The 25,761-nt window shown below is 37.5% G+C and overlaps 1 protein-coding gene across 4 annotated transcripts in view; it reads left to right on the top strand.

The window, feature by feature from the left end:
* Positions 1 to 25,761, top strand: part of cntn5 (contactin 5) — a 100,998-nt gene that overhangs the window by 63,988 nt on the left and 11,249 nt on the right. For 2 of the 4 annotated variants that reach the window (XM_056375159.1, XM_056375158.1), the window contains 9 exons: positions 2,504 to 2,606; positions 7,870 to 8,051; positions 12,051 to 12,187; positions 12,345 to 12,474; positions 15,556 to 15,700; positions 20,061 to 20,188; positions 20,574 to 20,761; positions 22,499 to 22,619; positions 24,401 to 24,559. In XM_056375159.1, the coding sequence (XP_056231134.1) occupies positions 2,504 to 2,606; positions 7,870 to 8,051; positions 12,051 to 12,187; positions 12,345 to 12,474; positions 15,556 to 15,700; positions 20,061 to 20,188; positions 20,574 to 20,761; positions 22,499 to 22,619; positions 24,401 to 24,559 (1,293 nt within the window). The remainder of the gene's footprint in view (positions 1 to 2,503; positions 2,607 to 7,869; positions 8,052 to 12,050; positions 12,188 to 12,344; positions 12,475 to 15,555; positions 15,701 to 20,060; positions 20,189 to 20,573; positions 20,762 to 22,498; positions 22,620 to 24,400; positions 24,560 to 25,761) is intronic. The other 2 variants (XM_056375160.1, XM_056375161.1) reach the window with 2 other exon arrangements.

Raw genomic sequence — 25,761 nt, 5'->3', positions numbered from 1 at the left:
GTAAATTGTTATTGAGGAATTTAGGCCCATAGCCATATTGGATGTCAGCATGACATTTTTTATACTAATCCACATATTTTTAGTGGTGTAGTCAAAACAATTCATTGTTTGTTACTCTGAATATCAAGGAAGTACCAACACACAGTATATAAGTATAAAGCCATGTTATGGTGAAGAACAACATAGTTAGATCTGTCACTCTAGACTAATAGGATTGTTTATTTCTGTGATTTTAAAAATATTAGGTTAGAAGACTATTTTGAATGTTCTGTGTTCATTGAGAACATGCAGCAGTTTCCCCCTGCCTGCATGTCAGACCACTGCCTTATCTCCAAGAACAAATGAAATCAATAATTGACTTACCAGAGATTGTCTGGTATATTACAACATTTTTTGGACTGTTTATCATGTTCTTTGTATAAAACATGGCTGCACTGCTGATACAGTATAGATGGAGGATCAATGCCTTTAGGGCAGCTTTCTCAGTGAGTGCTACAGTAGGGGTGTGACAATCCAATTACCATTAAGGAGACCCATCCAACTGCCCAGGAATTGGCTAAACCAATTCAAGTTATGGAGATGGTTAAAAAGAAAGTAAAAGAAAGTTTTTATTAAGCTATTAAAATTGTATTAAGTCTGATTTGATTATTTCACAAATACAAAGGAATTTACATTAATGAATATGAAATAAAGTCTTATTATATTTTATAGTAATTCTAATGAATTTATTTAAACATATGAAACTACAAAGTAAGTTTTGTCTATATTTTCGGTTTATTTTAGGTTACAAAAATTCTCTGCGTTAGTGCCTCTTGGAGGAATCTTAAATGCCTATCTTATTACTGGACCAGAGCGCTAATGAAACACTTTTTCAGTGCTATAAGCTTGGGGTTGCAGTAAATTTTAGAACAGGCATCATGCTTTGAAATTGAACAACAAAGCACAACAGGAAAATGTATTTTTTATGTGATTAATAAATAAAATTGGAACATAATATATAATGCTACACTACAAATGAGGGCCAGTAATGTTTTCACATGCCAAACCTGGACATTATTTCTTTCATTTCTATCAAGTCCAGCCACTGAGTGAATATGATATTGAATATACTATGGCATGAACCAATGAAATACTGCAAATTCATTATATGTGAAGGGCTGCTTTGGAGCCATAAATGTTGAGAATGAGATTGAAATTGAAAAGTTCTTTGGAACAAATATCATAAAACTCCTTTTCCATACATAGTGGGCTACAATTCAATAACTCCACTCTTCTTTGCAGCAGTCATTTTTTCACATAAAAAGTGTCAGGCACATGTAGGAGGTATAATTATGGTTTCTCAAATGCCATGCCGGTCATTTGTCTTACTGATTATGTACATTACAGTGCATCTGGAGCAGCGCTGCATATGGTCTGCTATGTTGTCTTGTGAATTCAGGCGGGTGCTGGGGTTGGCAGTGTGTCCATCAGAGGGGTTCACCTGCAATGATTTTGTGTGCATTTAACATTATTTTGTGAAGAGTAAACCACTCACGTAATATTCATATCGCAAATATTAATTAGATCCCAGGTGAAGGTGCTTTCCTTTGTTACTCCAAATTTGCTCAATGTCATCCGACATATCGTTCTCATAAATGGATATAAATGCCCACCTTAAGATACAGTACATACACTAAGAAAACACATCCCCTGGCTGTGACAGTGGAGCTGTAAGACTTAGCAGGACTGTTATCGCTTGTATCCTTTGTGATGTGTTTGTGAATTGTAGAGTGGATTACTAATTCTATTGGAACAATACACCACTTTTCCCTGTTGGCACTGTAGAGCATTACTTACTACATCATCCTAATATTCTGTTTTTGTGATGGCTTTTGTGCTTTTCCACCATTTCTTACACAGTAGACACGGTGGTGCATAGACAGCAGAACTATGCAGAATTGAACTCATATTCCTGTATTTTCCAACTGACTTTGACCACATAAAATAATGAAAATTAATTGAAATGTATTATACCATCTGTTAAACTTGGATAATTCTGTGTATGCTTTAATCCATGTTTTTTTTTTTTTTTGTGCAGATCAAAAATATTATGCTCTGTATCTAGCCAGCTAATCACTAACCCTATTGATAAATAGTGTGTAAAGTGAAGGTGGATAGTTGAACGATATGCCAGATGGCGTGCATAATGTGCCCACACCTGCACATTGCTTGATTTAATGCACTCTGTGTATTTTAGAGGCTTGAACATGAGGAATCCTCAGGAACTTTAGATTTGCTGCTACAATTTTTTTTTTTTTTTTCTTCAGTCGTTGCTTAGATACTCATAAAAGATGCATTAGGGCAATAGGCAGTGGACATCCTTATTATTTTGAAATCACTGTACCCAGTCTCTGTGTAGCATATTGCTAGAAAAGATGAGGATGATGGGTAATGGGAGGGTAAGTGACTGTTTCAATCTGCTTGGTTCTAATGTCTGCAATTCCTCTTTCTTAACCTTTTCCAGGTGTCATGGGTGAATATGAGCCCAAAATTGAAGTGCATTTCCCTACATCTGTACTGGCTGCCAAAGGAGTCACTGTCAGGCTGGAGTGCTTTGCTCTGGGGAAGTAAGTAAACAAGGACATATTGCACAGATATAGGTAGCTGTTTATTACAGCAGTATAATATTAATCACCAGGAACAATATACTACAGCCTATCAATGATCTGGTACGGAGCGATCCTTTAGATAATACCCCTTGTGTTTTTCTCTCTTCTTTAAATTACATTATTCCATTACCTGAGTGGGAACCAGGCATATCTTGTCTTCAGGCAGGATGTTAAGTGAGTGTAGAGAAGTGCAGCATCGTAGCTCGGCTGTTAGATGACATGTTAGTGCATGGGGGGAAGACTGAATAGGGAATTCAGCCCTAGGGACCCATGTGTTCTCATAATTGAGAGCCCTAATGTATCTGTGTTTCCTGGGTGCTTTCAGGGTCTGTTATGAATGTAGAAAGCCAAGGTTATGTCTATGAAAAAATGAAATTTGTAATAGTTGTCTGCCAGGAGGGAAAACGCTTTCGTCCGCAGAGACTGAAATCCAAAGCACTTACCACTGTTACTAAAGTTAGCATTGCTGTTCATGGTTTATGAAGCTATTGCCTTTTTACATTAAAATATATTTTTTAATTGTTTTGGGATAAGCTTTGGGTAGGTTAGACCAAAAATAAACTCACAATTAATTGTATAGTTGAAACACTGATATCAAAAATTATTGCAAAATATTTTCAATCTGTTTTTTTTTTTTTTCACAGCAAAGTTGAAGTGGTGTTTGACACTACAAGAAAGGATTAAATATCTTACAACATACTACTCCATTTTGTTTATAATTATTCAGCATGAATTATTCATCGCTGACTCCTATCTTATGTGCAAACAGTCGCTAATCTACAGATGACTAAGGACCTCATAATTGTTTACCTTCGTTTCAATTAATTATCCGCATTATGGTTAGTCATTTCCTAAATATATAGACACTGCATTCTAATCTCACACCACTTAGTTTTCCCATGAAGCTAGGCAGGAGTTTTTAGATGCTTGTAGAACAGCCAAACAGCTTGAATCCTTGCCCTATGAATGAAGTAATTTGTGCATGATAGTTTTCAGTCAGACAGTGATCCCAGTGACTTACCCTTGTACATAGAGATGAATGATTTATCAGCGCACCCTATTAAGGAATGCCAGTCTTTATATAGCGCTGAAAATGAAGTTTTGTTCCTGCTGTTGATCAATATGTATGATGGCACCACTAGCTAAGATGGGGCGGAAAAGCTCTTTGTGTGTGAATGCCAGAGCTTCTTGATGTGATATTCTGTTGTGATATTTGCTTACTTTGTACTTTGTAGGCCATAGTCAAGGGCAGAGAGAACAATTAGACAAAGAAAATGAAAGAGAGAGCAATAAAAACACGGCCTTCCTTCAATTTAAAGAGCTTTGCATTCTGGTCACCTTGTAATGTTATCTTTAGTAATATCTGCAAGACTGATTATTAATTATGATTTTGTAACTTGTGTGTATTTGAAAATGAATTCTCCATAGAATGATAAATATTGTTTACCACTCTGGATCAACACTATGTAACAAAAGTTACTTCATATAGATAAAAAGATAAATAAAACCAAGCACAACTTTCGCTGGAAACAGGCATCATTAGCACTGTCCTTCAGATCTTTTATGTGAACAGGACTGGTATTCAAACAAATTATTGTGTGACCTAACAAGGGTTCATTAGGCATTTTCCTGCATTACATGGGAGCTGTCAGTAGAGACAGACCAAAGTTACTTTACAAGCAATTAGCTCATTCTTGAAATAGTCTGTTATCATCTGAACCACTAGTTTGCTGGTTTGTCTGGGTTCCAGTTCATAGTCAATGGTTTCTGAATAGAAATCTGAAGCAAAAGAGTTGTATGATTCGTGTTTACTTCTCTTACAGCCTTAGCTTTTACTAACTGTTTAACAGTGTATAGTATTGAAGCGCAGATCACAGTTATATCTGCAGCCACTGTGGTTAATCCGTGGATCGATAGGCCGGGTCATAAAAATTAACACTCTGATTAACAATGGATGGGTTGCAGATGGGTGAAATCATATATAATATAGTGTATCAGGAAAATATTCATTACATTCTCTAAAATGTGAACATATTTTAAGCTTCATTTTTCGGGTCTCTAAATAGTGGAAAATAATTTGTTCTGGTGGGTGGCGGGTGAATTATTTATGCGTACATGCAGAGTCAGACATCAGAACCGACCCACACATATCACTCTTGTACAGTATACACAGATTTTGGTTCTGGTTCCTAATTGCCAGTTGATGCAAAGCAGTTATCGTTCAGGCAATGATTTTTTTATTTTTTTTAAGTAAAGGATTATCAGGATCGTTAACCTGAATGAGTATAGGCACTTATTGATGGCGATGTACTATTCGCTAAATTTCCAAAAACACAAATTCAATTTAAAACCCTGGCTTCATAGTCTGATTTATAAGAAACTCTGCAAAGTGCAGTTCTGTTAGCTGCATTCATTTCAAGGGATATTGGAGTATGAAGTTCACTGCAGTTCAAAAAGGCTTGTATATTTGATGGGTTACACATTCTCCCACTCATTTCCACTTAAAATATAATATGTAGCATGTGGTGGATGCTTTCATCCAAATTGCCTTGGAGTAGTGGATATACTTTTAGCTTCACTGACCCCAGAGGGAATCAAACTCTTGAACCTTTTGCAGTTACTTTCCTCATTGAGCTACACAAGGACCACATTGTCAGCAGCAACAGAAAGTGCCTCTTAATGACAACACATTTTATGCTGCTGTGGTTAACGTCTTTGAAAGACGGTTGTTTTGCTCAGATCATACAGGCAAAATGGGGCTTTGTGTTTCAGGTAGATTCTCCCTTAAAAAAATAGTGTAGAGTTTCCTAAAGGGAAAATCAAGAGCTTAGCAAATGAGCTAAACGGTGGGATAATATTTAGATCTTAATGATCTGAAGCAAACCAATTCTCCAGTATTAGATTTAATTTTGAACCTTTATTATGGAACTAGTCCAGATGAGGGTACAGCAATTGTGTGGAATGCTAATTAAGATGTAATCTACAGAGCTTGCCTATGGGCATGTTCTTAAATTGAAAACTGAAACACCTTACATAAACACCAGTGTGCAACACATTCAATGCGAGGCTGCACAATTCTCAGTTTGTACGCTTTGATAAAATCAACCAGAATGACCAGATCTAAACAGTTTCATACGGCGGACACTGACAGGCAGAGTTTCTTGTTTGTAAACTGAGTGAGTCTGTTCCCTCCTACCCACCCATGGTCTTGTGAACACATATATTGAAGGCCTGGTGCGGATTATTCAGTCTCCAATGAGAAATCCTGCCATAGACTCTGGAAGATTCACCCTCATGTTCCACCCCCTCAAGGTCTCTATAGATTTGCTATGTTCTCTTGCCAGTCCAGAGTTTTGTTTTGAGCAAAGGTCTCCATTTGTAACATATAAGGGGGTGCCTCGTAACTGCATGCCATATTCATGAGTACTGCATTCATATCATGCCTTTTGTTAGTGTGTGTTTATATTGTTCTTATACGCCACAGGGGCATTAAAATGAAGATGCCAAGTACCAACAAATGGCCCCACACAGATATCTGATTTTACCTCAGGCTCCAGATTTTGCCACTGGACCCATAATGTATGGAACCATTTTGCTGCTGATTTAACACACTATTACAATATATAACTGTCTGTAGGTGGGGAGATACAAGTGATGACAGGGACTTATGATAGTTTTTTTTTTTACATTATCTGACTGGATTAATGTGTCTCTGAGAAATAGGTAAAATTAAACGTATTCATTTTTTCAGGGATTTACTGAAATGCATGTTACATAAATATCGAGTAAAAGCGTAAATATTGTGACTGTCTATGAATAGGTCCGCATATATGATGTATTTCATTCCGCAGAACTTGGGGCTAAAGGAACTGAAATTTGTCTGAAAATACTGACTGTTATTCAGTATGTTGCTTCACACTCCCAGTGATGTGAGGAAACCTAAATGCATGCTGTAAGATAATGAGTTAGCTATTAAAAAAAAACAACAAAAAAAAAACAAAGTAAAAGAAAATGCTTAAAACATTTGTCTTCAAAATGAGGCACAAAACACCAAAACTCCAACATAGAAAAAAAATAAATAATTTTTTAATTTAAAACATGCTCTGAATCTTAATTGTAGCCATTGTAGCCAAGAGCACTTGTATGTCCTTGTGAATTTAGAACAGATGAAAAAGCTTAGGGATGTAACATTTCCATCTTGGCTAAATGATTGATGGGTTCACTGGAGGTTTGCGTGGTGTCACATTTCCATCTTTCAGAGACCTGTCTATTCCAGTTGTCATACAAGAGAGCATTACTGATACTGAGTGTATAGCAAGACATTCTCTGCGTGTGCAAGTCATCTATCATAAGGATCTATAGGGCAATCCACGAATAAGCGAGGATAGATGACACCGCTCGTAAACTAATCATAAAAATCGCTCTGGCTGTTATAATAACCTGATTAGAATATTGTCACTGTCCCTCTGAAACCTTGTGTCTAATGTGGGGGTCATTTGGTACAGTAAATACATCATGAGTGGTCAAAAGGTTAATGATTCACATGTAGAGCAGAACCAACATTAAATAGACATCATGGTGTGTCAATTCTTAATTGCAAATTAAGGACTTCTGGGATCTGTATGTCATTGCAGATGTTTGCTACAGTAAAATGTTATTATTTTAAAATGTCTTTGATTGATTGATCGGCTGAACTAACAATGACTTTCTTTACTGATATGATTCTTTAATAATCATGTATTCAAATGTCCAAAAACTCCCAATGAGGTCACAAATTGCTTGTACAAAACTCATGTAATTTGATAAATCAATAAATTGATGGAGCATTAAGCACAAATTCAACAACAGTCAACACATGCAGTTTGAATAAGAATGTATAAACTCAGAATTTGTAAGCAAGTTTTAAACAGTTTTTTTTTTGTTGTTGTTGTTTTTTTTAATGTTCTCCCACAGAAGCAAACCAGGGAATAGCTGGAGATAATCTTTTTTGATATTTTAACTAAAAGATAACACAAAAATGTCCTCAATAATTATAGATGTTATTAAAAGGTCATTGTCAGATGACAGATCAGTCTATGAAGGTATATGAATTTATCTTATATTTAATGGTAATGTTCTTATTTTATAGAACAAAAATGCAGCTCCCATATCATATGCTGTAATCACTGCTTACTCTCCTAGACTGTATTAAGTGTGTAATTTTACTGCTCTCCTCTCACAGTCCAGTGCCGACAATCACATGGAGGAAGATAAATGGCAACATCCCCAAGAAAGCAAGGCTTCGGAAGTCCCAGGCTGTGCTGGAGATTCCCAGCATTCAGCTGGAGGACTCGGGCATGTATGAGTGCAAAGCTGAGAATCCAAGAGGAGGCACTGCTTTCAAAGGACATCTACAGGTCTACAGTGAGTCTGAGCATGTTCTTATTCCTGTAATTTTTTTAATCTTTCACTTTTCTACAGCCATCATTCATTGTGCAATATAAGAAAACAAGTGTTGATGTGTACAGAAGTACTAGTTGTCTAAACTACTATTCAACTTTTTGATGAGCTATTCTGGTCATTCTGCAGTTTCCCCAGATATAATCTAAAAGTACTGTCAAATCTCATGGCTGGGGACCGGTTCTGGCCCATGTAAATTTGCTGAGCAGTCCATGGACTAATTACACACCCATCGCAGATAGTTCAAGAACAACCGTTCATCATCCTAATGAATGAGCTGTTTCTTTTAGTTGAGGGAAGTGTGGTTCTTTTAAACACCATCATTTTAACAGTGAGGTGTGTTTTGTTACAGGCAAAAATGCTCTGAAATATTTCTCTTTTTAGTTGTTATTTTTGATAGATTGTAGTTGTTCTTTGCGTTTTTCAAAGATTTGTCATTTGTCATGATTTTCTTTCTCTGGTAGTTTTATAGATCCAAGGTATGAGGTGTATAAAATAATAGGTATAAGGTTTCCATCTGTTTTTAATGGTTTTTTGTCACGACAAAAGCACAAGTGTTACTTAAAAGATTGGAATAACTCATTAATTATATAATATAAACTGTTGTTACAAATACCAAAAATTAAGACCAAAGTGTGTCTATACATACATTGCAATATTCTCAGCTTGAATCCGATGCAAGTATACACTACTATTACTTATTTCACCAAATGTATGCTTATCACCACAAATATCAACTAAAAACATAAATTCTTCTTTAATCAATAAATGATCACACTTATTTTTCATTATGCAGTGTATAGTGGGTTTCTGTCATGTGCAGTATGTGCAGTGTTTGCATATCACCTTTAGGACGGACCTCAATTAAGAACAGTTTTCAACCAATGTGAGGTACAAGTAAGCTTGTTGAATTACTGCCTTTGCCTGTGATCATAAACTTATCTACGAGGATGCACGTCCTCCATTCTTCTCTGTCTGTGCCATGTGCACAGCGCCAAGATAATGGACTGCCTCGGCCTTCGTAGGACACATTTCCAAGGCCCTGCACTTCTTGGCAACCTCCATTCTGTTGACATCACAAGGAGAATAGGGAGCCTAATTTGTAGCAGGCTCACGCTAAATGTAATTTACACAGGTCAGCTGGTAGTGTGAACTTTCATTGTGAGCGAGAACTTCCTGACCATAATCATTCAATCAAACCACACAAAAAAAGCTTTCTACTGAAGGCGCTGTATGCAAAGAACAGCAAAGAATGTGTTTGGTATGTTACTGTAGGGAAAGCAATTCAATGAGAGAGTTTTCTTTTTTGTGCACACACTGTACAATAAATACTCTACTATGAAATGTACATCATTTGTGTTTGACAAGGAACGATTATATATAGTTTTATAGTATAAACAGAACAAAGATAAAAACATGTCAAATCTATGTGGAAGTTTTATCTAAACAATACAAATTGGTGTTTGTTGCATATGTATTGATGTCACCATGTGCATTTCCAAAAAGTCTCATTTGAGGGTAAAAACATATTACAGCAAAAAGTACAAATAAAGGAGATCAAGGAAAAAAGCTTGGGTTAGTGACTGACCGATTAACATTCCCTCCTTTAAACAAGACTGACAATGAGCCTGTCCCAATAAAAGGTCCTTGTGAATTTTATATTCTTGTAAATGTACAAAATTTGAAAAATGCCCAATGACATGTAAGACCCAGTAGACAAAAGGAGAATACTAGATAAAGCTAAAGTGCATACAGCCTATACAGTGTTCAGATATAGAGCTGTGACAGATATTCTCTGTAGCTTGTGGAGTTGGACTGGAACTCTGTATGCAGCTTGGAAACACAAGCAAGTAGAGGCTGTGGAAAAAAGAAAAAAAAAAAAAAAAAGCTTCAAAAGCATTTTTTGGTTAAGGGGCCTCCAGGAAAAGGCAGTTGCCTAGTTTGCCTATGGCACGGGCCAGCCATGCAATGGAAGGAGAGAAAAGAACATATTCATGAACATGATACAAAAACATGAACGTGATCTGAGAGGAGAGGAGAGGAGAAGAGAGGAGAGGCTGGCTTTCCTCTTCCTGACAACCGTGTAACTCTGGGTCCCATCAGTAAAGATCCCCACTGTATTTTCTGTGTACTTAGCAAAAAACATCTCAGAATATGATTTAATGGATCTCACAGAGTTAGATTCTGTCAGTAACTGTTTGTTTGGTTGATGGTTCATGTTGGTCTTGACTTATGGATGTCACAAGAAGCGATATTTTGGTACCAAGTCGATGCCAAAATTCTGTACTTGTTTTTCTACAATACCGTAGGTACTGGAGATGTGGTAGGTACTGGAAATGTGATTCTTGCAGGACTGACAAGGCCAGTATAATAACCCTACAAGCATCCTAGTCTGACATCAACTGGAAGAGGGGAAGGAGACACAGTAAACAAAACAACAATATGTGGAATGGAAGAAGCAAGTGCAGGTGCAGCAACAGGTCCGCTGAGACTTGTGAAAAAAAAACACAACTTGGAGATATTTTGTATTTTTAAACGGATCATAAGGGACAAGTTAAAGACGATTAAGATATACCAAACAGTGCCACAGAACATTTCAAATGAAAGGAAGAAACACCTCGAACTTATCTAAGCAGCTTAAAGACAGGCATCCAGGTCTATACACAGGATCCAGGGTGAGTGGGTTTCAGACGTTAACATCATGTCATCAAAATGTTCATGAAATGTTACCGTTATTGTTTGTGTATTACAGCAGCTGGCATCTGTTATAGCAATGTTCTCCAAGGCTAACGTTAAGTTCTAAATGTTACACTGACTTTTTAAATGAGTCTGTCACCTTGTTAGTCAATTTTAACTACTGCTTGCACACTGACTATATGGAGTTGTGTGCATGTGCTTGTGTGCCTCTGTTGCTTTCTGTTTTCTGCTATGGAATCCAATTTGTTATTGAGAATCATTCAATTTCATTGGTGCCAAAATTCTGGTATTGTGACATCCCTAGTCTTGACTAGAGGTGTGCTGGTACAGAGGGGTTTTTTGGACCAAAATAATCACAGCTTGAACATTTGAAGAGACACAATAATCAAAGTGAAAATAATCCATGTATTTCCACTCAGATAGAATTAATCAGAAGTTAAAACCGATTGCTTTGGGGTTTAATTTTAGAATTAATTTAGCCATGGAATAACTTAATCTTCTTCCAGGAAATCTGTTCAGGTAATTCAAGCCTAGTCAAAATCTTGAACTCACAACCATGTTTAAGAAAGTAAGTCTGAGATAAACTGATAAGCTGGTTTAAAAGGCCAGTTTGGTCTCGAACAAATCTTAATCCTGGTCGTAGAACAAGCCCCATGTGTTTTTGTACTTAATTAAATGAAAAATAAGATTCGTTTGCCTTTTGTTGACGTCTATTGTACTTGTGAGCCAGCTGATCTCATTAGAATACAGATGCTTTTGCTTTCAGTTCTTCAGGGTTGAAGAACATAACAGAGGATGAAAAACGTCGTATTACTGGACATACAAGTGTGATTTATAAGTGTTGCAGTGTACAAAAGTACAGAAGCAGTGAATGTCAGGGTGTCGAGGATGTTTAAGGATTCAAGGATTCTTAAGATAGATATTCAAAAGACTGAAAAAAACTAAATGTGTTACATAAAAAAGCAGTACAAAGTCATACAAAAGGTTCAAACAGAGTACCCAAGTTGGTTTTAAAAAATAAATAAATAACACAACTTTTTCTATCCTAAAGTATATTTTTGCTTCTTTTAGGACTGTAGCATTAAGGGATTACCAAAAAAGTGGTTTAGTACATTACTGCATCCACTATTTTAAATACGGCCTCTTATATTTTGTGCTGACTGTCCATGTCCATTCTTTCTCTTATTAGTATAAGTAGCCATACTTGTGTGCTTTGTGTGTGTTTCAAGGATATATTACTTATTCTTAAATCTTTTTTTCTTAAAGCCTTTCCTCAGTGGGTCAGAATGATTAATGATACTCAGATGGATAGTGGAGAGAAGCTCCAATGGGAGTGCAAGGCCACAGGGAGACCCCGGCCCACCTATCGCTGGCTTCGTAATGGTTTGCCCTTGACATCCCAGGTACTCTCCTCACTACACAGTGCCCTCTTCTTTTGTTGATTACACCGTGAAACATCTGAATTATTCCTATGGAAGTACATGTCCACTATGTGCAGCATTATGTATAGTATATCTACATCCAGGCATGTGCTTTCTTTATATGTTTTTCTCATTACAGGGTCAAGTTGAAATTGTGAATGGAGATATGACCATTCACAAAGTGCAGCAGGCGGACTCCGGAATGTACCAGTGTGTCGCAGAAAATAAGTATGGGGCCATCTACTCCAATGCTGAGCTGAAGATTTTAGGTATTTACACATTTGGTTTATAATTTAAATCTGACTAAACAAAACATTAAAAGAAAAATTGATTTGTGTAAATTTTATGAGGTAAGTTTTGTGCTTTGCCAGGCATATTTCTTGATACTCTGCAAAGAATAAAATTGCAGACCAAGTATTAGCATCTGAATAAGGTACCACTTGATAGGTAAGGTGAGATTGAAATGCAAGTGGTGAACACTGAACTGTGAGATGTGCTGATTGCCAATCAATGGTCCCTGATTTAACCCCGGTAGTGGACGGCATGAATAAAAGAAGGACACTTATGGTTATATTCAATGAGGTGTCTGCACACATCAAGCTGAGGGGAGTCTTGAACAGTTCTACATTATCCTGAGGAGAATGAAAAGCAATGACTTGTAGGTATAGATTTATACTAATGGGAGCACACACTAGAAGAGAGACATCAATGGTTTCTTTGATGGAGTTTAATGACTCCATTAGGGTCTTATCTCCGTTCTATTGTTTGTCATCAAAGCACAGACTACATTGCAATCTGCATTACTTAGAGAAAACAAACCTTCACTTTGGACATGACTTTCATAAGATATTTATTAGTCAGTGCTATTGTCATTGTATAATAAATGATTATTATCCATCATTTCTAACTCAGATTGTACAAATTTGCCATTGATTTGAAACAACTACTTCTTTTTTGTAAAAAGCAGGATATGCATAACATGTACATGGAAATTTAAGGACATTAAAAGTCAAGGAAAGTGTGTTCTTCAGCCTTTAAGGCTTCAGGCTAGACACAATAGTCATACTGAATGGCTGTTCACTGTTCTGTGTTGATGCACTATTTTCTCCTTGTCATCCTCTATACTGGGACGCATCTGGTGACACCCATTCCCCTTTTGTGTTTCCCTGAGGGACAGTTTGATTTACTGTCTGTGTGGCATGCCCTTTTTTGAAGGGAATCTGTGGCATTTCGAAAATCTTACTGGAAATGGACAAAGTTTTTTGTCCATTTGCAGTAACTGATGTTTTTTCATAAACCATCAGTTTAAAATCTGTGTACAACGACCACTGTTTAGTTGATTATAATTCACTGTGTTGTCTGCAAGAATCAAAAGTTATAGATTTAATAAGCTTTATCTGAGCTGAGGAGGAGGTGCTTTTGCCTTTCTTAGAGTCATAGTCACAATGATGATATTTTGAAGCCGGTGATGAATGTTTTCATAACTATACCCCCCAGGCATCTCATCCCAGTGACCTGTGCTCTCTGGAGATGTCCACAAGCAAACACTATCAGGACAGATTACATGGCTAATAACAGGCTGAAGATGAGCGATCACTGGAGGCTACATGGGGGCAGTGGCTGCCCTTATGCCTGTGATCTTGTCCCAGATCCAGCTCTTCTGGGAGGGTAGTGGGTGAAGCAATAAGGGTACCGCTGCTACCAGCTGCAGGCCTGCTCTTATTTTGATTAAAACAAATACTCACAGCAACTGCTCTGTTTTCTGCTGCTTTCCCTGTCTAGAGGGACCTCTGCCACTCAGGCAACTACTCAGGCTCAAAGACACAAGTGTTACCGGGAGAGGGGTCAGCCTTTAGCTACAGATGGGATTGAATTGTCATTGTCTATAATGTCACGTATAAAGCATCACTCAGGATTTGAATAATCACAGCTGACAAAGCCTTGCAGCCAGTAGATGGCCTTGATGTGTAATACAACTCTATACCAGTAGCACACCAACTTTAAGGCCTTAAGCCTTATTTAGACCATTACTGCTTTATTTGTTCTCATGAGCAACCCATAATTGTTAAAAAGGTTTATATTAGTATTTATTATTCACTCAGGCAGCCTGGTTAAATATGGGTTAAAAACAATTTTCCTATAAGCAGTTCAAATCAGTAACATGATGACAGTTATTTAGTAATTAAGCTTCAAAACACAACATAGTGTGTATTTATATAACTGTAGTGGATACTGAATTAGCACAGAATTACCGTTAGACAAAGTATGGTACATTATACAGTATATGAATAATAGCATGCTTTATACCTTGTGGAAAATCAGGTTATTACTGTGAAAAAAATAAGTATTTTGGTCAAGCCTTGCTTTGACTTATGATGTGTCATACTAACCCTGTAGCATTTTTGAAATAATTACTTTGAAATGCCACAGTTGATGAGGTGGAATGCATATGACATCTATAATTGTTACATTTTAGCAACCACACAGTGATTGAAAGTGCATTAAGTGAACTGTTTTTTGTTTTGTTTTTTTATCACTAGGGGGCAGAAAATTTCACTCACGGAAATAAGTTAGTCAAGTTTTGGCAGATAGATGTGCCATTCAGCGGACACAGAGCAGCATGAGAATTCTCATTTTCCATCGAGCTGGTAGCACACACCTTACCTTGTGTGAGGCACAGGGCTTTGGAAATAGCTACAGCTATAGCACACTATGAATATTAGTGTGTTGACCATGATACGACTTTTATTAGCTGCTATTGTTCCTATTATAAGAATCTCAGGTTTTTTTTTTTTGCATTTAGTTTTTGCCCATCCATACATTAATGTCTGTGAGACAAGAAATAAGAGCATGCCGTGCATTGGGGTCATTTGGCGAAACAGATGTACAATTGTGTATCATCAGGATAAAAATGGTAATTTACATGGTGATGGTTGATAATGTTTCCCAGTGGGAACATTTATGGTGAAAATAAAATTGGGCCAAGAATGCTCCCTTGAGGAATACCATGTTGAATAGCATAAGTATCAGATATACTGTATGAGCACCTAGTGTGACAAAAGACTGTCCACCAGTTAAATAAGATTGAAACCAAACTAATACACAGTCAGAGAGACCCACACATTTCTGAAGTCTGTCAGTTAAAATTGTACTGATGCAGAGATCTAAGAGAAGAAGGATGCATTTTTGCATTCGCAATGACTCTCATTAGATGAGTACACATGACTCAGGATCAGCTGTTGATGGGTGTTGGAGCTGGTGTCATTCCATCACAAGATGGTCTAGATTTTCTTTTGAATTTATTTATTTTTTTAATACACCCTAAAATGTTGTGTGTTTTTCTTACACAGCATCGGCACCTATTTTTGTCCCCAATCCCATCCGGGTCATCGCCACGCTTGGAAAAGACGTATCGATTGAATGCAAACCCAGAGCGTCGCCCAAACCACGGATAACATGGAAGAGAGGAGACAGAAGGATACAGCCAAATAAAAGGTACAGCTGCAATTTACAAGCATCATGTTTCACTCTCAAATAGAAGTAGCTATTTACATACTGGATTATCTCATTTTGATCTGTCAGTTATAATGTGTTGCTATAAGAAATTTGAAGTACACTGAGTTGTTGATCTCTGTAAGATTGTCCATTTACATGCAGTTTGTAGGAGCCCCAAAGCTGGTAAGGATCCGGTGTTCAAGGACACTTCAGCAGTGCAGGTGTTCAAACCTTAACCCAATATAAAGTCTTCTTTTCAGCACATATTCATAACAACACATACTTAGTTCATAGCAACATACTGAATATTGTGATACAGTGATTTATTTATTTTTAAATTGGAAAAAAAAAAGAGAAAATATCCAGATGGAAATGTCTATTTGGGCTAAAGTAGTGAGTTAAGTATATGACAAACATTGGTGCCATAAAGCTTTCCTGGTCACTGATTTGCAACATCGTCATCATTGGCCTAATAAAGCCAGAGATAAATCGTTTAGTAGAAACAGTATTGTAGATCTCCACTGTTTGACACATCTTTGTGTATATTATACTGTCATAACACCTATGCCTTTGTGCTGGTACAATGTGTGGTATTGAAAAGAAAGGGAGACGTGTAAAACATGCGTACAAAATGATATTGTATCAGGAAAGATCACTGAAGTAGTGATCTGCCTTTAGTCCTTTATTGTGCATCCAAAACAGCAGAGGCCATGGTTCAGAATTTTAGACATACACACAAAGGATCCATTTTTGCTGTTACCACTGGGATAGATTGTGTACATTTTTCTTTGAAGGCATGGGTGGATTTACTGGCTCTTAGTTATAAATAGTACCAGATTTTTTTCTTCTGCACAGTTTAGAGAAGAGAATATTGTGAGAGAAAGTTAATTGCCCTGTAAAATATGTATGAAGTCATGAAAAGTTTGTCTCCTCAATATCTCTATATTGTTTTTCATCATAGTTTCATGGCATAAATTCAAGTGTTAGCATTCTGGCTCAGGCCTTTGAGGAATTGTATACATGTCTCGTTGTAACACATCACAGTTTCATTACTGTAACTGAAATTAAGTGTCACTGCTAAAATAAAACACCTAAGGTACTGGCAAAGCTCCGGGGACGCATACTCAACCCCACCTCCTTCTCACGGATGCTGACAATTTAGACTGTACAATTGCATTTGGAATTCACATGCAGTTTGATACATCATCTTTTATGAGAAACATCTCTCTGTGGTACCTAGAGGGGGTTGAGCAGGGCGAGGGTCCATCAATCAAACTGAGCGACACCACAGAAATTATCAGTCACTGCTGAGCATCCCGAGTTTTGAGTGAGAGAATGGGTCCTCTGTTTATCAGCCAAGATTCAGCAGTCTGTTCAACAGCCTTGCAGCAAGGGCATCCAGTTGATAATCAGATCCGCAGTGTGTCGCTCCTTCAAACAGGCAGCGACAAATCTTAATACCTTTAACAGGTGGAAAGAATGAGAGTGTTCAGGAATTAGTGTAACATGGTAATTTCAGAGACTGGTGCAAATCTGCAAAATATTTAATTTCCCATTGAAAGGAAAATGGTCCTCAGAGGTAATTTTCTATTTTCTCTAAAAGAGCTGGCTCCAGTGGAACTGATGGATGGGGATAAGTTAGTGAGTGTATTGTCCTAAAATGGTGATTAATGACCCTGACTTGTCTGGATCTGATAAAACCTTTGAGGTATTTGTCAAACCCTTACAAATCTATTTTTCAGTGGGGACGTACACAACGGTGAAATTCATACCTGTTCGAACGCCCTGATCTTGTTTTTATCTGACTTTATCTGACCGAAGTCGTGTCTTAGGAGAGCAGACAATTGTTCAGAAAAAATATTGGCAAAGCAGCTAGTTAATCTCTCCCGTCAGCTTAATTCATCATTCACTATTAAGTGTTGGCATTATATATGGATGTGGTTCATTTTCTTCATGATCTTAAATAATTTCTGCAATCAGTAATTGTAACTTTCCTCAAAGATTCGTCTCAAGGTCTTATACACAGTGCTTTTTATAATCGAAAACTCAAATCCAATTAGAGTTTGATACTCTAATAGGATGTTTGTTGCAACTTAACAGTACTATAGTGAATTAACGAACTGGATAAGACAGTGTTTTTAGGCGGGGCGGGGTGGTCACCGCTCAACTGGAGATCAACCTTGTGAAAGGATGATTTCTATCTGAAAAAGTCAAAATAAACAAGAGGAGTCATGTGTTTTCAGGTCTTGGCCAGGGTGACTCCTGCAAGGATTTTCTGCCATTACCTATAGTAAAGTAAAGAGTTTATGGATGGAGAGACGTTCTATTCTTGGAAGAACAGGGAAGGAATCGAAACAGCTTCACGTTTATCTGGCATTGACAGCTGTGCTGACTTAATGAAGGTTTGTAATTAACATGGATTTCCGCTAATGTTCAGGGCTTTTGTCTCTTAAATAGAAAGTATTAATCCCATTAGTATGAAAGTACGTGGCAGACTCAATTGAAACCCACAGACCCTTTGTTTAAGACAGTAAGTAGATGCATATTTGGCATTTTTAAATATAAAAATTGTGAAAGTTTTCAAATCCATTATTGATTAATGATTTTATATATAAATAATGAGCATTCGGGAGCAGTCAGTTTGAAACCTTGCTTCAGGTTAAAACATATATATTTTTAAATGCTATAGGTTTGCTGTGATCTTCTAATGTTTCCCCTAAATTTCCTAAGGTTGAATTGATTTGCATATTCTGTATACCCAACAGTCCCTATCTTGTCCTTTCTGCCTCAGTGTCCTTGTCGGATGTGAATTTCCTCCCTAATTTGAAAAATGTCTCCTGGCTGCAGATTGCTTCTGAATTGTCTATGTGTGGCAAGATTTTGTCACGCCTTCATGAGTTTCTCTTTGCCAATTTCAATCACCTCGCCCATGATGAAAGAGCTTAGTGTAAGTATAAATAAATATAAATGCCAACCAAAATGAATTCAATTAAAAGACAAGAATACCTCACACCCCTACCATCGTTTTGATTGTTTGATTTGGGATTAAATTGTTTTTGGAATAAGAAAAATATAACTTTGTAAATATGCACCCCCACCTCTGTAGGCCATGCTGAAATCAAATGTTATATAATTATATATATTTTGAATAACAGTGGTTTGCACTGGACACTGAGGGGAAAGCAGTCCTTTAACATAACTCACAATGCTATATTTTCACATGATTCCTGCTCTGCAGCCGTCTGCTCACACACCTGCTTCCAGTGTTGTTGGATACAGTTACATCCTTTCCTATGTAATGCCAAGCACTTAATTCTCCAGCTGTTATTTACAAGTCAGAGCAAACTGTTAATACCATATTGTTGGTGTCCTTCAGCTGGATAAGGGGCTACTTATGAATGCAGACGTGGTGTTGTTTTTTCTCTCTATTACACTTGTGTTCCCCAGGACGACAGCTCGGCGATGTGCATAGTGTGGTTTGACAGATTTTTGCTTTAGATTCAGTGAATGTAGCAGTACTTAAGGTTTGTCAGGTGGATTCATGAGCGCTGTGAATGATGAATGCAACATTTATTTAGATTTATGTAAATATTGATGCAGAGGAAGAAAGAATCATAACATCTATTTTATTTCATGTTGTGTACTGTTCTCCACAAATGTTCTGAGATTTTCCTTTAATCAATTCTAAATTATACTGTAATTACGCAAATGGCTGCCTGTTGTGTTCTTGTAAAGGCACAAGACAAGATATTGTGCATCATTGTACCCACATTGAAAGTCAGACGAATACTTTGTTTTGTTTTTTGTTTTCTTATATCAATGCTTTGATGTCACTTTTTCTCATTTACTGAAAATTTGTGTCTTTAATACCATGTGTTTTAATCCTGTTCGAGATACGGCTACTCAGTGGTATCTGCAAATCAGATTCGTTATCACATTTAAATTGTTGATTGCTCTTTATTGAAAAAGGTTTACCTCCATGTTTGCTTGTTGAAGGTTACACAACAAATACAAACACTGTTCTTGACTTCACATGCCTCATTCCTCTGAGCTTTTTTGTAACACAAACAACTTACTGTCAGATGCTTTTTGTCCTTCAATTCAGTGATAATAACTTGTTAGCTGTAAACATAATATTATTTAATATTTTCCACTGGAATCTCTTGTGGATGATTATTTCAAGAATATCTGAGCAGTTCGTTTTAAGTTTTTTTTTTATTCTCATCCCCAGTGAATATTGCTATTCTTGTAACCCGACACAACCACAAACACATAACCTCATGCCTGAACTTGTAGTGCAACTGTTCGTACGTGAATTTGTTTCTCATACCAGTATTGATTTTTGTGTCCTTTCTCACAGGATTATGTTGTTACGGAACAACACCCTGAGAATTGTTAACTCCAGCCGAGCGGATGAGGGGAGCTATGTGTGTCGGGCAGAGAATCAGTTGGGCTCAGCAGAGATGACTGCCATACTGTGGGTAAAAGGTAAGTGATGCCCTGGGGGCCTTTATTTTCTGCCAAATTAGCACAAGTCGGCCACTAGTAAACAGTCCCCAATGTCATTTTTTCCTCCCACTTTTGCTCGGGTGCCAGGAAATTTATCGTGCTTGCTCAACCGTGAACCAAGCGCTCTCGCATTCAAGAATCATATTACAAGGACACACTTTAACATTGTAAAGACCTCTGTCTCACAGATGCACTGTGCACAGTCTAGATCAGAGCTAAGCAGGATATTTAACTGACAAAAGTGAGTGTTGTTTCCCAGGTTAGGGCTGGGTTTTTTCATGATTGCTCTGGCAGTGATGTCACACTCAAATGCAGCTGCTCTGGGTTAGCCTGAGGTGACAGTGCAGCAGCTTTGTGCTTCCAGAGGCCATGCGTGTGGAGCTTAGCCCAATCAGAGTGGAGGTGACGGTGGGGGAGAGCGTGGTGCTGAGCTGCAAGGCAACACATGACTCGTCGCTGGATGTGGCTTTTCAATGGTTTTTCAACCAGAGACCAATCAACTTTCAGCAGGATGGCGGCCACTTTGAATACATCCAAACAGTAAGAGTGAGAGTAAGAGCAAAAATAGGATAAAGATTATCTATCTATCTATCTGTCTGTCTGTCTGTCTGTCTGTCTGTCTTTGTTGCAACTCTGTCTCTGTATAATTGTTCATCTGTTTAATTGACTTTATGTTGCCTCTTTATGTTCATTATTTTTTTACTACTTATTGCACCAAACACTTGCTATAGGTGAAAATCAGAATCAGTTTCACTAAAGGCAGACTACCTCAGGTATCATCAAAGACCTCCATTGAATTACGCAATCATATACTGTATATCAAAGTAAAGTCTGTTGTTTTGATTTGCACCTGTGCAATTGTATCTTTTCGTGAAAATGAACACACAACTAGAGACTGAATAATGATGGAGACAAGAAATACTAGATATAAAACATGGTGAATATTTCTATCTCTTAATGCATATTATGGCTTTTGTAGATATGTAACATGGTCTACCATCATCTTTCTTATCAAATTATGGCTTTGTAATAAATATGGTTACAAATCCATTCACAACAACTGCGCAGTAGTAAGGCCCCTTCTGAAAAAATAAGAGCCTAATTGGGTCCGTTGTTTCTGTTTGTTTGTCTCTCCGTTTGACTGAAGACATCTAGAAAAGGTCAAAGGATGCAGGGTCGAGGATCCTCAGGGAAAGATGTTGGATAAATTCTCCAAATGAAAATGAAAATATACACAAACAGGGAGGCATTTAACCTATGCCTCTCCTCAACATCGAGGTTGCATTGTTAACCTTGCCATTTCACTTTTGACTTTTTAACCTTTTTTTTGTAGGCTCCGTTATGAAATCTATATTTTACTTATGCCTAATTATAAGTCGTAATTTTTACCCTGGTTAACCATATTTGGTGTACAGTGGTATTGTGTTCAGCAAAATATACACTGTCCATTCTCCATTGTGCATATTTATAAGAGATATACCACAGTAGTCGGTTCAGATGAGTTATCCATGGTAAACAGAGAATCAACAACAGAGACCATCAGAAAAGAAAAGGTTACTGTAGAATAACAGTCTTATACACACTAATCATCAAGTGTTTAAGTGAATTGAAACGGTCAGTTTACTCTTTTTCAGTGTATCTATTTTTAGATGCACCATTTTGTATCATAAGAAGTAAACTCAACTTAAAACAAAGTTTCGGATATTACTCTTCATGTCGCACACTGGAATAACCTTTTTGTTTTAATTTAGTGTCATATTTTTACTAAGTAACATCTGAGACTTCCCCTCCCCATAATACAAAAAAAAATCATTAGTGTCTAAACCATAAAATTAAGTTAAAAACAAATTTGCAAGAGAGCAGGGAGTCCTGTTTATGTCACTATTCCTCTATCAACAGTGGATGTTAAAATCACATCTGTCCTGATGTGTCCTCTGCTGCTACCCATACTCTGGAGGGAAAGTATTTGCAGTGACAATCCTTTACAGGCACAACAGATTCCTGGCTGATGCATGGTTTGTAATTTTAATCAGGTTTCGTGCTAAACAGCTGCCTGTAGACCTTGAATTATTCCCAATCTTGCCTGAGGCATTTCTCATTTCAACGGAGAGAAAATAAGGGTAGCTAAAGAATGTAGCAGGAAGCGAGCACCTGAATTAAACAGAAATCTCTCAAACCACATGAGCCTCTACAAGATGTAAAGGAATCACGCTTTTTTTCGTGTCAAACACATTTACTCTTTACTCTTCTTAATACCTAACTTTTTATGCTTTGCTTTACCAATTGCAGCAGTCTTCAACAGTGGATCTGATGATTAGGAGCATTTTGTTGAAGCATGCTGGGAAGTACGGATGTCGGGCCCAGACCAGTGCTGACACTGTATTTGCAGAGGCTGAACTTCTTGTGCGAGGTGAGCTTGTTACCTGTCAGTGCACCAGTACTATGTGATGTCTTGTACACTCTTTGCTGGACGTAGCGACTCGCTGACCCCCCTGAACTGAACCACCACCCTCGAATAGAATGCTGAATTATTATTGGAAAGTTTATTCCTGGACACTGAGAAAGAATTACTATTTTTGAGCGGGAACAGGAGGAATGATCAGTGTACATGTGGGTACCTAACTAATGTTTTATTATAGATTAAAAATTTGCATTTTTGTCCTTTAAAGCAGTTGGCAATACTGTGAAATAATGTTAGCATTTTCAGTGAATCCAGGAAATTAGCCACAGATTTGCTTCCAGTGCAGCAGATCTCAGAAGTTGGTTAATTAGACATTCGAAATTTGCTCCCGGTGGACACAATGGCACAATGACTATTTCCACGTTATTGCCTCCTTTTGATCATCTTGACTAATTTTTTATGGTGACCATGAATGTGGCTGTGCAGACGGTCTGTCTGCATGAACAAGTTTAATTGAGCTGTTAAACAGATTGGCTGAATGTCTAGTGATCAGATTCTGTGGCAGTTTCTGAATGTTGCTGATAATGTAACGTAACGATTATTGTCCAAGCAGCTTGTGGTCTGTTTTTGCCTTCCTTAGGATGACACAGTAATACATGTTTTAAGGCTGTGATGCAGCCATTTAGCATGTGAGCCTTTATCCATGTTTCCTAGCCCAAGGAGGGTTTCCTGTGAGATGGCAAGCACTTACATTTTAGGACCCGACATCCAGCGAAAGCTAAATTGAGTTTGGTTTGGGTGGGCAATAATTCACTATTATAGTATTATAATTGAGTTTCAGTGGAGTTGTGTGAAGGCGGGGCGTTGGGTGAGGTTGGTAGGTATAGTGTTATCACTTTACAGAAATTCTGTTGCCAAAAGAATTGTGAAGGACAAATTTAAGTTAGGTATTTTGGGTGGTTTTGCCATATCATTTTATACATCTATATCAGAAAAAAATGTGTATTTCAGCCTTATCACCCATCTCCACTATAGTATTGATGTATTTAATTACTGTCATTCAACATCAAGCACTGCTACAGGGGAGGGTTTATGCGATGGTGTTGGTGCTCACTGTTCCTATAGTGACACAAAATGCATCTTAATGTCCGGAAATGCAAATGCACCTTTCAGCATAACCTTCTAATGGGCACTTTTTGGAGACACAGTAGATTGGTTTTCATTGAGTGTACCAGCTGCCAGCTTTTCATTTACAGCTGTTCCCCCCAGAGTCCTTAGACGTTTGCTGCACTTGCAGATTACATTTACTTCTGAAGACTAAGGTAAACATATGTTCAGCTGTATTAAAACACAGGAAGGTCTACCACACAGTCATGCACAGCAGAACTGGCAAACTGCCTCCGAAGCCCCAAAAAAGAAAGCTTCAATATCCCTTAATCAGCATGAAATCCTTGGCAGCAGATCTGTGTCAGCCCGAATCCTGGTTCAGTTTAGTATGTCGTGTTTTTGTCTGTTGTTTGTTTGTGCAAAGATTACAACAGGGAATTGATATTGTCACCACATGCACACAGCTGCACATCCTTTTTAATGCTTGCATGGTTGCATGCATCAGTGTATCTAATAGAGACTATGCATGATGAAGACATCACAATATGAACCAGTTTAGAATTCATTCAAACGGCAGCAGAGGTTGTTTTTGTTTTTCCCTTCTGTCTTGACATATTTGATGCTGTCGTGGTTCAACCTTTCAAACCCGCAATTTAATTTGCGTCTCCTATCCTTTTTTTTAGGTCCTCCTGGACCCCCTGGAGTGGTGATAGTGGAGGAGATCACAGATACCACAGCCACCCTGTCCTGGACTCGTGGCCTAGACAACCACAGCCCTATCAGCACCTATAATTTACAGGCCCGCAGCCCATTTTCATTAGGCTGGCAAACTGTCAAAACAGGTAATCAATAAAGAGCAAATTGCAGCCCCTAGATCTGGGAGGTTAATGTGGGGCCATATAAAGGCCTTAATCCTGCCCAAAGTCATGTGCAGAGATAGTGAATCTGCCCAACTAGAACAAGGTTACTGTTTTCAAGTAACATAATTAAAAATTGTTATGGCAATTTACTTTTACATATTAACGCAATCAGACTTTTAAATCTCATCGATAAAGTAACGGGTCGAGTGTTGTACACTGGCTCTGGACAAAACTCTAACTGAGGTGTTATTCTCAGACGCCTGTTTAAGAAGTTGAAATTTCCAATTCTGTCGTTTAACGTTTGAACTTGGCTGTTGTTCAGAGGAGCTTAGCAAAAAGTAATTTGAGCTTATATCAAATGTCATTGGTTTGAATTTTATTCGGTGTCATATCAGCAGTTAGTGGGGAAATTAACCTTTTGGGCTTGAATTATAACACTTATCCATGTTCATTTAGTTTAAATGCACTTCTGCTGCTTAAAAACAAAATAGCTCCTTTTTTCTGTACCTTGACAGAAAAACCATTAATTACTATCACTTAGTATTAAAGGATGAATTCTTGCTAAGCATTGTGTGTAATTCATCTTAATATGCCATGTGGTAATAAAAGCAGAGTTGAAGGTGTGATAATGATTCATCCCCACAGATATATAAATCATACTTTGTATACATTCCTCTCACATCAAGCCTGTTCAACCACATTTAATTTGATAAAGCACAATTAGGAGTCTGTGATGTATTGTCAGTGTTGAACTTGTTAAGATTAGCATAAAGGGGATTGGGCTTTTAACTCCCACTCCTTGCAAACATAGTTATCGGCTCATGTTTGAAGAGCAGCTTGCTTGACAGAGTGGTCTCATTGTGAGCTGCTCCGGATGATAAGAATGTAAGCTTCACTGCTTCACTGAATGTTGCCTTAGTTAGTATAGAGAGACCTCTGGTTCATTTATGACATGGATATGCTTTCAGTCAATGTTTGTTTGTTGTTGCAGGATCAATATTGACAAAGCTTGATTATGGCAGCCCTGAAGAAAACAGATTAGTTGTGTTACCTGCTTGTAATTCAGTTCAAAATACATTCATAGGTTTTTTTTTTTTCAGTCACAGGATGTGATTTATAATTACATAGCTCTCAAAGGCATCAAAACATCATGCACTAGGTTTCAAGAAAACTGTGTGTCATCA

This window comes from Seriola aureovittata, chromosome 4 (assembly GCF_021018895.1).
Source record: "Seriola aureovittata isolate HTS-2021-v1 ecotype China chromosome 4, ASM2101889v1, whole genome shotgun sequence".
Classification (NCBI taxonomy): domain Eukaryota; kingdom Metazoa; phylum Chordata; class Actinopteri; order Carangiformes; family Carangidae; genus Seriola; species Seriola aureovittata.
This window is presented reverse-complemented; position numbering and strand designations above follow the sequence as displayed.